Genomic DNA, 14,013 nt, shown 5'->3' with positions numbered 1-14,013 from the left:
AATTTAAAAAAAAAAAAAAAAAAAAAAAAAAAAAAGGGGGGGGGGGGGGGAACTCCGGCCCTAGTCCAAGTGCACAGGTGTTTTGAACTCTGGGAAATCAGAATGGCCACCACTCAAGTCTCGCTCCCATGAGTCAACAGGAAGCCCCCATATTATCAGATCAGGGCATTCAGCTTCCTGTTGGACGACCCTAGCAGCCAAGCTTTAATTTTACTGGTGCATGAATGGGTAAATATCTCTACAACAAAGGGGTTTCCCTGAGCTACGAGTAACACGGTTAAATTCTTGGAGTCCCCCTGGTTCCAATTGTGGAAAAAAAAATTAGCCAAAATTGGGGTGATTGTTGCTTTAAGCTTCTCTTAACGAGTTGATTACCCTTGTATGTTCACTGAACACCAAGAGGGCAGAACTCAAGGGGGCCCTTATGTGAAGTGAAAGTCATCGGTTTACCCCCCAAAAAACGACAGGGTTTTTAAAATAACTTGTACATGTGAAGAAATGTGAGGTTTTAAAAGCTATTTACACTAGTTCAAGTTCACTCCTGAAGGACTCATGCTAGTCCATTGAAAAGTCCCATTGATTGTACAGTGATTTGTTTGCCTTTGCCTTGATTTTGACCTCAGAGTGAATGTACCTATTTGTACATGTTATCTTGGCATAGGAGTAGTCCCCACTTAAAAGCAGTGATAGCTATCCAGGTGCACTGATTTTATTTGACTTACAACTGTGCTTTTCAAAAGTCAATGGACAAAAATGGCAAACGAGACATGGCTCATGGTTCCCCCCCATTAAATTCTCTTTTACCAAAAGCATACAGATGTAGCCCATTTTATGTTCCCTGCAGCCGAGGGTTGCCAGCAGAAACAGACCCTGGTAATCCCCTTCTTGGAGGAGCTGCGTCCCCCCGGCGGAGCTGCGGGCTGTGTTTCCTGCTGCAGCCAACCCCCCAGCGGAGGTACGGGACATGGGAGGTGCTTGAAGGCGCATCACTGGGGTGTGTGTGTGTCAGTCAGTGTGCGTGTGTGTGTCAGTCAGTGTGCGTGTGTGTGTCAGTCAGTGTGCGTGTGTGTGTCAGTCAGTGTGCGTGTGTGTGTCAGTCAGTGTGCGTGTGTGTGTCAGTCAGTGTGCGTGTGTGTGTCAGTCAGTGTGCGTGTGTGTGTCAGTCAGTGTGCGTGTGTGTGTCAGTCAGTGTGTGTGTGTGTCTCTCTCTCTGTGTTGCGTATGTCTCTCTGTGTCCTGCGCCCCCTAACCCCCCCTAACCCCGGTGGAGCTGCAGACATGGCTGTGTGTCCTGCTGCAGCCAGCCCCCCCCCGGCGGAGGTACGGCACTACGGTAACCCTTGCGTGTGCTCAGCCCTCTTTTTCCCTCCCCTCCCCCCTATAGTGTTGCTGCGAGGGATGCAGCGCGCTCAAACACCCCCCCCCCCCCGCTCCTGGAACGGAGCAGGAGCGACAGGGCATGGTAACGCAGATGTGCGAACGCACAGTATCAGCATGTCAGCGGGCGTGTGGGGGGAACGGCGGCCGTTACGTCATTTCCGTTTCACATTTTCGTCTCCAAGTCTCAAGTTTTGTTCCATCAAAATTGACTAGGTGCCACTAAAGAAGTTTCACTTAAAAAATAAAAAGGCTCCAGTGAAGTTAAGTTTGGCTACATCTGTAAGACAATGATATGAAACCATTTTTGCTGAGGCATACATTGTGGTTTTTGTAGAAGATGGCCCCTTATCAATGAAACGTGAAAATTGCTGCATTAGGCCCGGGCTATAGAGGGGTGGGGAGAGCGGAGGCGCGCTAACGCTGAGGCTCGCCTGCTTCAGTCAGCGCGATTGCACGGACTTGCAGGCGAGCCAGCGTGCACGAAGGGAGGTGGTTGGAGGCGGGGCAGTGACATCGCTGGGCAAATCGCCCGCGACGCACTGACGTCAATGTCACGGCGCCGATGTCATGGCGCCGTGACGTTGACGCTGCTGTGCAGTGATTGCAGGTTTTCAGCCGACAGCGCACTGAAAAACAGCTTGGCGCTTGGCTGAAACCTCCAACGCCTCAGGACGCCTGCGGACGCTCGCGTGAGCCCCCTCTCAAGGCATCCTCATTGAGTATGCAGGGGCTCAGCGCGGAGCGTCCGCACGCCTCAGCACGGCTGGTCCATCTATGGACGCAGCCTTAGTCTTTACTCATGAACTCCAAGTAAAAATCTGTGTATTGTTATTGTACTTCTTGCAGTTACAATATCTAAACTTGCAAGGCTTTGAGTCCCATTGGGATAAATGCGCTATATAATGTTATATATAATAAACCATAGTGTAAGTTATGAAAATTGTTAATATAATACAGATTCTTCTACATGGTGTTCAGAAAAAAATTGGTCCCCGCTTATTTTTTGTTATATCTTGCAGAAAAATAAACTACATTTTCATGAAAATGGGATCAATTATAGGTCTGGCACAGTAGATTATTATATTTATCAAGTGCATTGCTACAAAATGGTGCTTAGCGAAGAGGATAAGAGCTTGAGAGAGCAAGAAGTATGGTCCAAAACGCTTGCATAAAATGTTTCCTGATAAAGGATGGTCGCTAGTAGGACTGAAAAAACTAATTTGTATCATTCAGGAGTGGGAGCAGTTATTTATTATGCAATCAGACAATGGCGATCTTGTCTTCAGACTTGCGTTTCAGCAAAAGGAGGACATTTTGAACACACACTTAATCTAATCTGGAAAACTAAGATTACTATTACAACAGTAACACATTTATGAGCTACAAAGTAAAAATGTATATTTCTCGTTCAATAAACATGACCTACCTCAGTGTATATGCTACTTGTTTACATAATACAGTGACATTCATTTAGTTAACATCAGTTACATAGTTACATAGTAGATGAGGTTAAAAAAAGACATAGGTCCATCAAGTTCAACCTATGCTAAATTTAGACAACAGATACTTTATCCTATATCTATACTTACTTATTGATCCAGAGGAAGGCAAAAAAAAAAACCCATTAAGGGGGAAAATTAATTCCTGACTCCAAGAATTGGCAATCGGATTAATCCCTGGATCAACAGCCATCCCATGTATACTTATTTGGTATATCCCTGTATACCTTACCCATCTAAAAAGATGTCCAACCTTTTTTTGAACAAATCTATTGTATCTGCCATCACAATCTCCATGGGTAATGAATTTCACATTTTAACTGCCCTTACTGTAAAGAACCCTTTCCTTTGTTGCTGGTGAAATTTCCTTCCCTCCAACCTTAAGGGATGGCCCCAAGTCCTTAGTGCTGTCCGTGGGATGAATAGTTCTTTTGAAAGCTCCTTGTATTGTCCCCGAATATATTTGTATATAGTTATCATATCCCCTCTTAGACGACTCTTTTCTAATGTAAATAAATCTAATTTAGCTAGTCTCTCCTCATAAGTTAGATTGTCCATCCCCTTTATTAATTTGGTGGCTCTTCTCTGCACTCTCTCTAGTTCCATAATGTCTTTTCTTAGGATTGGTGCCCAAAATTGTACTCCATATTCAAGGTGTGGTCTTACTAGTGCTTTGTAAAAGGGGCATAATTATGTTTACTTCCCTTCCATCCATTGCCCGTTTGATGCAAGATAAGATCTTGTTTGCCTTTGCAGCTACTGCATGACAATGGGCACTATTGTTAAGCCTGCAGTCTACAAGCACTCCTAAATCCTTCTCCATCAAGGATTCCCCCAATATATCTCCATTTAATTTGTAAGTCGCCTTTTTATTCTTGCATCCCAAATGCATAACCTTACATTTATCTATATTAAACCTCATCTGCCATTTACCTGCCCAGGTTTCCAGTCTCTCCAAGCCCTTCTGAAGAGAAATTACATCCTGTTCTGATTCTATTACCTTACACAATTTAGTATCATCAGCAAAGATGGAGACTTTGCTCTCGATCCCAACCTCAAGGTCATTAATAAACAAGTTAAAAAGCAAGGGCCCCAGTACCGATCCCTGAGGTACTCCACACACAATTTTAGCCCAACCTGAAAAAGTTCCATTCATGACAACCGTCTGTTGTCTGTCCTTTAACCAGTTTTCAAACCAGGTGCATATATTATTACGGAGTCCAATTTTCTTTATTTTGTACACCAACCTCTTGTGTGAAACCGTATCAAAAGCCTTTGCAAAATCTAAGTAGACCACATCAACTGCATTACCCTGGTCTAAATTCCTACTTACCTCCTCAAAGAAACAAATAAGGTTAGTTTGGCATGATCTATCCTTCATAAATCCATGCTGACTATTAGTAATAATTTAGTTTTTCATTATTATATAATATTCCTGAATATTATCCCGTATTAAACCTTCAAGTAGTTTCCCCACTATTGAAGTCAGGCTTACAGGTCTGTAATTTCCCGGTTGTGATCTAGCTCCCTTTTTAAATATAGGCACCACATCTGCTTTACGCAGTCCTTGAATATGAAATATAATGGTTTGGCTATTACTGAGCTTAACTCCTTGAGAACTCTTGGATGTATGCCATCGGGGCCATGTGCCTTATTTACTTTAATTTTTTCAAGACGCTTATGAACTTCTTCCACAGTTAACCAATTGATCATTAATATGGAGGTTGTGGCTTCCTCCTGCGGCACTACTATTGAACTTGATTCTTCTCTGGTAAACACAGAGGCAAATAATTTGTTTAATACCTCTGCTTTCTCCTTATCTCCAATAATCTGCCTACCCATCTCACACTGAAAGGGTCCTATATTTTCTTTTCTCATTTTTTTGTTATTAAGGTACTTAAAGAACTTTTTAGGGTTGACCCTACTTTCTATTGCAATCCTTTTTTCATTATCCATTTTTGCTAATTTGATTGCACTTTTGTAATTTTTGTTACATTCCTTATAATTCTGATACGATGTCTCTGTCCCTTCTGACTTAAAGAATTTAAACGCCTTCCTCTTCTTGTCCATTCCCTCCCCTACCTGTTTATTTAGCCACATTGGTTTTGACTTATTTCTTTTATACTTATAACCCAAGGGTATACACTGATAAGTGTGCTTTTCTAACAATGTTTTAAAGACTGCCCATTTATCTTCTACATTTTTCCCTGCAAAAACATCCCCCATTGTATTACTACTAGATTAGACCTCAGTTTATTAAAATCTGTCTTACTAAAGTTTAAGGTCTTTGTTGAACCCAAGTAATCTATTTTTTGATACTTTATTTCAAATGAGACCATGTTATGATCACTGTTACCCAAATGTTCCAGATATTGAATATTTGTTATTACTTCTACATTGTTTGATATGACCAAATCCAGTATTGCCCCTCTCCTGGTTGGTTCCTCAATAATTTGGGTTATATAATTGTCTTTAACCACCCCCAAAAACCTGTTTCCTTTTGTTGTAACGCTAATCTCATTGCCCCAGTCTGTCTGGATAATTAAAATCCCCCATTATGCAAACATGACCCAGTTTTGATGCCTTTTCCATTTGCAAAAGTATTTTAGCTTCCTCAATCTCACAGATTTTTGGTGGTTTATAGCATATTCCCACAAACATTTTCTTTATACTTTTACCTCCACTGCTAATTTCTATCCACAAAGTCTCTACATTTTCATCATTCCCTTCATAAACATCATCCCTTATAATACGTTTTAGATCCGGTTTAACATATAAACATACTCCACCTCCCCTTCTATTTGTTCGATCCTTCCGAAAAAGGGAATAACCCTCTAAATTAACTGTCCAGTCATGAGTTTCATCCCACCATGTTTCAGTAATGCCTATGATATCATACTGCTCCCCTGCAGCTATTAATTAAAGCTCCCCCATTTTATTGTCAGGCTTCTTGCATTAGCAAGCATGCATTTAAGTTTTTTTTCAGCCTGTACTATTATCTTATCTGCTCCTTTGTTTCTGCGCCCACTTGGTTTAGTCAGTCTTTAGAAGTTTTCTAGTATTATCTGTATTTACTATGGGTGTCTCACTGCTTGTCAAACTCGCACTTGCCCCCATTCTACCTCCATACCACCTTGTATCCTTCTCTATTCCATTTAGTTCATTATCTGTTTCATTCCCCTCCCCCCTCCATCCTAGTTTAAAATCTCCTCCAACCTTCTTAGCATTCTCCCCCCTAGCACAGAAGATACCTCTTCATTGAGGTGCAATCCGTCCCTAGAATATAGATGGCACTTCTCAGAAAAGGAGTCCCAGTGCTCTAAAAACCCAAACCCCTCCTTCCTACACCACTTTCTTAGCCATGCATTAACCTCCCTGATCTCTGACTGTCTCCCTGCGGTAGCGCATGGCACTGGTAGTATTTCAGAAAATACTACCTTGGAGGTCCTTGCCTTAAGCTTTTGGCCTAGATCCCTGTAATCATTTTTTAGGACCCTCCATCTTTCTCTAACTTTGTCATTGGTGCCAATGTGTACCAAGACCGCAGGGTCAATCCCAGCCCCCTCCCCCCCCCCCCCCCAACAATCTGTCTAACCGATCCGCAATGTGCCGAACCCTAGCACCCGGGAGACAACAAACTGTTCGGTTCATGCGGTCACGGCAACAGATTGCCCTATCTACCTTCCTAGTAATGGAGTCCCCTACCACCACAATCTTTCTTTGTATCTGAGCATGGAGGAACTATTCCCCTGGCTGCTAGAGGAATTAGTCTCCCCCAGCCTTGTCATTTCTGCCCCGACATCCCAATATCTTCACTCAACATGGCAAATCTATTGGGATGTGTCAGCTCAGAAACGACCTATTGTCCCTGCTTTCCCTTCTAACTGTCACCCAGCTACCTACCTGCTCCTCACTAATGGCAACCAAGCAACCTACCTGCTCCTCACTAACAGCGCCACCATCTGCACCACTAGTCGAAGCAAGGGCCTGCTCAGTGAGCTCTACTTCCCTTTCAAGATTGCCAATGTCCCTCAATATTGCAAGTTGCCTCTTCAGATCAGCAATCTCCGATTCTAAAGAGACCACCCGCTCACACCTCTCACAGTGGTATGCTTCTTGGAACAGCTGCTCCAAGTGCACATACATGTGGCAAGATGTGCATTGAGTGGCATTTTCAATCCTGCTCATTCTAGCAACAATGAAGTTTAGAAGTACTAACAGTAAACTGTATTTCAATATACTATACCCTGTTTAGCCGCTTCCTTGTTCAAACTGCTTCTGGTTCTAACTGCACACACTTTAAAGCTGCAGTTCAGGCTTTTTTTTAATTAATTATTTTTACTTCAATAGTTTCATGTGGGCAATCTCTAATTACCTAAAGAACTGCATAGCTGTCGGTCAATTCGTTCTCCGTCTATTGATCGGCAAAGTTTGGAGACATCTTTAAATATGGGGAATGTAAATCGTTGCTATAGGAACAAGCATGCTTGTTAAAATAGAATACAAGAAAATTGGTCTTTCAAATTTGTTTTTTTTAAAACAGAAAATGCTAAAAGTAATTTTTCTTACTACAGAATTAAAAAAAAACACACATGCATGATATTGCCTGAACTGCAGCTTTAAACAACCAGCACTTTAAACAACTGCTTCTGGTTCTAACTGCACACAGTTTAAACAACCAGCACTTCAAATCAACCACACGGATCAGTCAGTACACGCAAGCTCAGGATTCGTTAGAAGCCTTTGTTTAAATAGAGACACCCACCAGGTGTGTTAGGTTATCAATTAACTAACCCCACCCACTGCAGGTGTGTTAGGCCAGCCAATTAACCAACCACACCCACTCTGCCTCAGGCAGGAGAAAGGGGGAAAAAAAGTTACAGGCTTCAAATTACAGCACACTTTAAAAATAAATTAACCCAGTTGATTGTCTATATTAGTGTTTCCCAACTCCTGTCCTCAGGGAACCCCAACAGGTCAGGTCTTAAGGATATCCCTGCTCTAGCACAGGTGGCTCAGTCAAAATGACTGAGCCGCTGATTGACCTATCTGTGCTGACATGTTGAGGTTCCCTGAGGACAGGAGTTGGGAAACACTGGTCTAAATTGTGCTTCTTATATAGTGTTAATCTACATAGCAGACCTACAATTGTGCTTATTTTCAAGGGGATTGAGCGAGAAATATAGAAGATATTATGAAAAACGAAAGGGGTCCCTTTTCTCCCAAACATGGTGTATAATACTGATTCTGCATACACAATCTTAAAATGTAATGATGCAATAACCAAGTTGAACAAATTAATCTAACAGCAGTGCCCAGTGATTTTAATATTATCCCGGAAATACATGAAAACATAACTGAAGTACCAGTAGCCATACATTTTCAGAAACTCTGTCCACAATCTCATCTGCAAAGAATTCAAGTTGGTTTCCTAAAAAAAGGTATCACAACGCACAGCGCATCTAAAATAGTGTACAGTATTTGTACCATGATGCATAGGGTGGGTGCTATTGTATTCGGCCCCTCCTTTTTGCTGCCCATTTTAAAGGCAGGGGGTATACATAAATCGAATTACTTTATCACTGGGGTAGATAAGAAGAAAACAAAAAGGACACACTTGTATGTAAAAATATAAAAATACATCTACTTTTAACTTATTAAAGGCTCCTATACAGTTTTTAAACCCATTCATTTGAAGGGAGAAAAACTTATCTCCAGCTTGAAAGAGTATTGAATAAGGGCCACAGACAGCCAAAGAAACCTGCCCACGGTCAAAGAGCCAGAGGTGGATTTGTATCAAAACAGTCACCAATAAAAACCAATCCTTAAAATGAGGCCAGTAAAAATGACACTTAAGTTACTATTTTAAATGTAGTTAAGGGATTTTGTTAACATCAACCAAGCTGGAGACTCCACCACAGCATGATCAGTCCTATGAACAATGTTTGCTATGGGCAATTCTAGCAAACATTTGTGAGGAGCTAAAATTGTTTTTTGCTGCAATATAGATATTTTTTTTATTGGGATTAAGGTAATATTATTGCCATTGGGAAGGAGGGAAACTCAGACATTGCACTAAAATCATTTGAACCGCCAGGAAATACAGCCAGTTTAGCAAGCAATAGAAAGTTAGGGCATATGTAATAATGGTATGAAAATATTGGTATTAATTTCACTGTTCTTTGATTATTTCCCAACACGAAGTACAGTATACAGGTGAATGAGCTGGCGTTGAAGCAGCGATCACCCCCAGATGCCTATACGAGTTTAACTCAAAAGTTCATAGCTTGCCCCCTGAGTATGTCCTGGAGTTTAAAAAATAAAAATAATAATAATTAAATGTGTATATATATATATATATATATATATATATATATATATATATATATATATATATATATATATATATATATACACACACACACACACACACACACACACACACACTATACTAATAGACAGAGAAAGGCAGTCACACCCTAAATAGAGCAGACAAAAGACAGCACTCAATGGTAGGTGACAAAGAAAAAAACCTATATTCAGATGGTACACAGCACAAGCATGACCAACGTTTCGGTCCTCGTGGGACCTTCCTCAGGGTAGCACTACCCTGAGGAAGGTCCCACGAGGACTGAAACGTTGGTCATGTTTGTGTTGTGTACCATCTGAATACAGGCTTTTTCTTTGTCACCTACCATTGAGTGCTGTCATTTGTCTGCTCTATTTAGAGTTGACTGCCTTTCTTTCTCTCACACATACATACACAGATACACACATACATATGGGAAGGGAAAAGAGAGGCGCACTCTCCTGGTGTAATATTGCTTGAACAATTTATTACACTAATAAAATCAATTGTGGTTCAACTCACAAACAACGGCTGATAGCTCGCAGATATGAGTATAATACTCAGACAGTCCCCAGCTCGGGTCAGTATACTCCTCACTGTCTCTCCGCGTTGTGCGTCTTCCGCTTTGCCAATGACCCGGAAGTTATGTCAATACACACCCGGCGCAGTCCTAGGCTCCGCTGTGAGTGGGATCGTGGCTGTAGCACTCAGATCACTCTCTCCAATCCACAGCCAATGGAGAGACGCGTAGAGACTGAGCCGAGTTGGGACTGTGAGTATTATACTCAAATCTGCGTGCTATCAGCCGTTGTTTGTGAGTTGAACCACAATTGATTTTATTAGTGTAATAAATTGTAAATTGAGAGCACGCCTCTCTTTTCCCTTCCCTTTTATCAGGTTATCTCTGGGATCAGTTTCTCTTGTGGAGAAGGCTGCCAGGAACGCCCAAATCTCCACGTTGGAACATTTATTTTTTATTTCTTGCTTGGACTTTATACAAGGACTGAGTATATTTTCTTGTGTTCAGGTATTTCTCTATTTACAGGATGTGTGTTATAGGTTCCTTCTGTTATATTTAAGTCCTTTTAGAGTCATTTTTATTAGATTTTGTTCATTTTAGCGCTGATAGAGATAATATATATATATATATATATATATTTTTTTTATCTCTATGTAAATACAACTGTATGCTCATCTGCATGTCTTAGGCAGGTCTGCAACCCCGCCTTTCCCCATTATCACCCAGCACACAGCACTTCCACTGCAGCAAGGGATTCTGGGAAATGACATGCAAATGAGCACACATATATATTATATACACACACACACACACACACACACACACACACACACACACACACACACACACACTATTCTAGTGATAAACATTTTTTTTCATTTCACTTATATCTCCTGAACAGGGTTCCGATTTTAAAATTAAAAAAACAGAGTTGGAAAGGGGAAGAAGTGATCACAAAGTAAGTAAAAAATGAAATGTAAAAAAATAAAATAGCAATCAGTGCAGACTGCCGCTTTAACCTTCCTCGCTAAGATGCCCCAAGTCAAATGAAAAAATCATGGGGAAATAATGGCGTGCTTGCAGAAGGACACTATTGGAGTCTTGGCTGTCAGTCGGGTCTGCCATGTATCGCACAGCAATCTTTTTCTTGTGCCTTGAGCTGCAAAGGGGTTAAAGAAGTGACTGTTACCAGCACTTACAACAGACAGGTTAACACAGTAAGACCCATTTGTAAAACTGTGGTAACCCACTGTACAGCTGCTGCTGCTGCTGCTTTATAGAGAAGGTTAAAAGGGTCTTCAAAGTGAGGGTTTAATAAGCCTACATCCTGTCAGCCAAACCGGCAAAGCTTTAACTGGCAAAGGAGGACCTTTTAAAATCAGCAATCCAGTCCAGAAACCTACAGGGTTGTGTGTGTTAAAAAACATGATTTTCTTAATCTCGATCTTCTGAGGTTACCATAGTAACCGTTACATGGAGCTCCATTTTAACCACTTGTTATTTCTTTTGAATGAAGCATCAGATTTTAATAATAAGTGTTATAAAGGACAAGAAGAGATTTATTGAAGTAAATAAATTAAGTAAGGTGTGGGGGTAATGCTTTGCGGTATGCATACTCTAAACTGCATATTATGTGGCATTACACATCTGGATGAGTTGATCTGCGGTCGTCTCTCCTCCCCCCAGGATACCTTTTTCGCCACTGGGCAACAGTACTTGCACAGTGGTCGAATGGTCAGACTCGGTCCGGCAACCTATAGAAAGAAGACTGTAACGTCATTGAGAGATTAAATTGTTACTTTCTATTGGTGATCCCACGCCAACATCTGTAGCTTCTGTGACACAAAAAAACTACAAATATCCCTGGAACCAGGGTCCCAGGAGACCAAAGTACAGCAGATCAGCTCCGGGATCCAACGGTTTAGTTATATTAAAAAAAGATGTAAAGTTAAAAAACAGGGACTGCTGCTTTAAGCAGCTTCCCAGAGCTGGAAAAAAAAAAAACAGTTCAGGTCATTCAAATGAATGGGATTTAAATCTTATCCAGCATGAGGAAGCTAACACAAGGTGAACCCCGCTACTGCTAAATAATGAATATGTATATAGAGTAAGGTGCTGTGGGTGATGTACCTGACTATCTTAGTATTTTACCAGCTTATGTGGAAGCACAGTACCTGACGGTTGAGCACATTCATGAATATGTGCATAGGCATACTCAATCAACCACACCGTCTTCTGGTATCTGTAAGCTGTTCCGCCTACGGATAGCAATTCATGTACCTAGCCCCTAGTTGTCTGGACTACACTTGCTTCATATAGGCAGGTTAACATCACTTCCTCCTCTCTGCTCTTACCTAAGAACTCATATCTAGGGAATACTGCATATCAGCCCCCTTTATTGAACATTTGATCTAATTTCCTCATCTGTTCACATCTTCTCAGAACCCGGAGTGTCATATACACTCAACTTAGGGTTAATATGTGTCCTCTAGTTGTATTTTAAACCTCATTATTTTAATCAGTATAACATTAAAGACTTAATTTTAATATTGTCATATGCCATTAGGGTATTGAGTGCTTTAGTTGGGTTCTTGCTTCTTTGCCGTTTATCCAGCATGAGGAAGACAGCTTATTGAATAAGATCCGGCGTGAAGGCCATTTTCGGATGAAAATGCCCATTGATGTCAACAGGAATTTTCATCCAAAAATGGCCTGAAGAACAGCTTTGGACAATATAGAATGAACACTTTAGTTTGACTTTCATAGCATGACTAACAACATGCCATATTCTTGTGCTGATAGAAATGTATTCCAATAACCAGTGGTTGACAAATCACCAAAAAATCTACTCGCCACACAAAAAAATCTACTCGCCACCTAGTACCAAACGTGTGCTGCTTGGGCCAATATTTACTCGCCCGGGGGTTAAATCCACTCGCCCGGGGCGAGCAAATGTATAGGTTTGTCGAACACTGCCAATAACTACATGACTGCCAGAGAAGCTAGTAACATACTGTAAATGTAGTCATGTAATATGCATTGCAGCTCTATTTTTCAAGTGAAGGGTTGATACAATGTCTGTCTTTATCAAACACCTCCATGTCAGTTGAGTTCCCCTCAAACTTCTACAAAGAAATCTGATCAGTTTACCCTGACTCCAAGTCTGCTTCCTGCTACACATCCTTATTTGCTGGCCCATCTGAACCAAGCTTAAGATTCAGGATGAGAAAAACTGAAATGTGCAGGAGATGCAGACAGGAGCCAAGTCTGAAATGTGCAAGAGATGCAGACAGGAGCCAAGTCTGAAATGTGCAAGAGATGCAGACAGGAGCCAAGTCTGAAATGTGCAGGAGATGCAGATTGAATTTACATGTTACATGTAGACTGAGTTTAAAAATTAGATGCAGGTGGAGTTTAAAACAGATGCACTGGATACAGATTATCCTTGCTCTGTTGATGTGATGAGCAGGGAAGAAGGCGGACCCTGTACCCACCAAGGTGCTCTTCAGATTTCTCTTTCCATTGATGGAAGAGGGCACCCCCTGCCCGTGGGCTGTTAACCCCAATCAGTGCTGAAGGGATCACATAATTGCAGGGCCCTCCATCACTAAAAGGTGTTAATAAATCTACGCCCCGTGTTGCACTGTGCCGCCAGATGCTGCGGAGTGAAGGGAGAGCCATCCTTTAAAGGTGCCGCACTTTTACCTGGCGCCGATGAGCGAGCAATCCGCCTCGGACCATGCGGGCAAAGCCCAGCGGGCACAACGGCTGCACAGGAGGTAGAGACCCGGGAAGAGCAAGGACCCACCAAGCAGGACATGCCACATCGCGCCCACTACCAGAACGTCTACCCGAAGGAGCCGCCTGCCAATTAGCCCCGCTCACCGTGGTGTCACAAACACCACATCGCTCCGCCCACCCCGACGTCACAGAATTCCCTCCCATTCATCCCTTCCCGATTTAAGGACGCTCAGTAGAGTTCAATCAGCAAGGGAGGAATGCGTACAATGCGGGTCATTCCACGCTCAGGTAGCGATTAGCTGTGCCTGTGCAGATCCAGTAGTGTTACACATACAATACTTAGACCTAAAACCCTTTTTTGCACGGTTCCTCTGTCAATGTGAGGTACAGGAGCGTACACTCTAGTGAAAACCTCTTATGAAGACACCTTAAGGCATACCATTTATTTATATGTACAGGTTGTGGTTCCCAATGCATCTGATCTCAGACGCGCTATTAGAGAGGGTTGGGGTCCCTTACAATGC

At 41.9% G+C, this 14,013-nt stretch overlaps 1 protein-coding gene across 2 annotated transcripts in view; it reads right to left on the bottom strand.

The window, feature by feature from the left end:
• TLCD3A (TLC domain containing 3A) overlaps positions 1-13,652 on the bottom strand; it is a 54,416-nt gene extending 40,764 nt beyond the window's left edge. For both annotated transcript variants that reach the window (XM_075589579.1, XM_075589580.1), the window contains exon 1: positions 13,454-13,652. In XM_075589579.1, coding sequence (XP_075445694.1) covers positions 13,454-13,575 — 122 coding nt within the window. In that variant the 5' untranslated portion in view covers positions 13,576-13,652. The remainder of the gene's footprint in view (positions 1-13,453) is intronic.
• Between the last annotated feature and the right edge of the window lie 361 nt (positions 13,653-14,013).

This window comes from Ascaphus truei, chromosome 3 (genome assembly GCF_040206685.1).
Source record: "Ascaphus truei isolate aAscTru1 chromosome 3, aAscTru1.hap1, whole genome shotgun sequence".
In the NCBI taxonomy this organism is placed as follows: Eukaryota; Metazoa; Chordata; class Amphibia; order Anura; family Ascaphidae; genus Ascaphus; species Ascaphus truei.
This window is presented reverse-complemented; position numbering and strand designations above follow the sequence as displayed.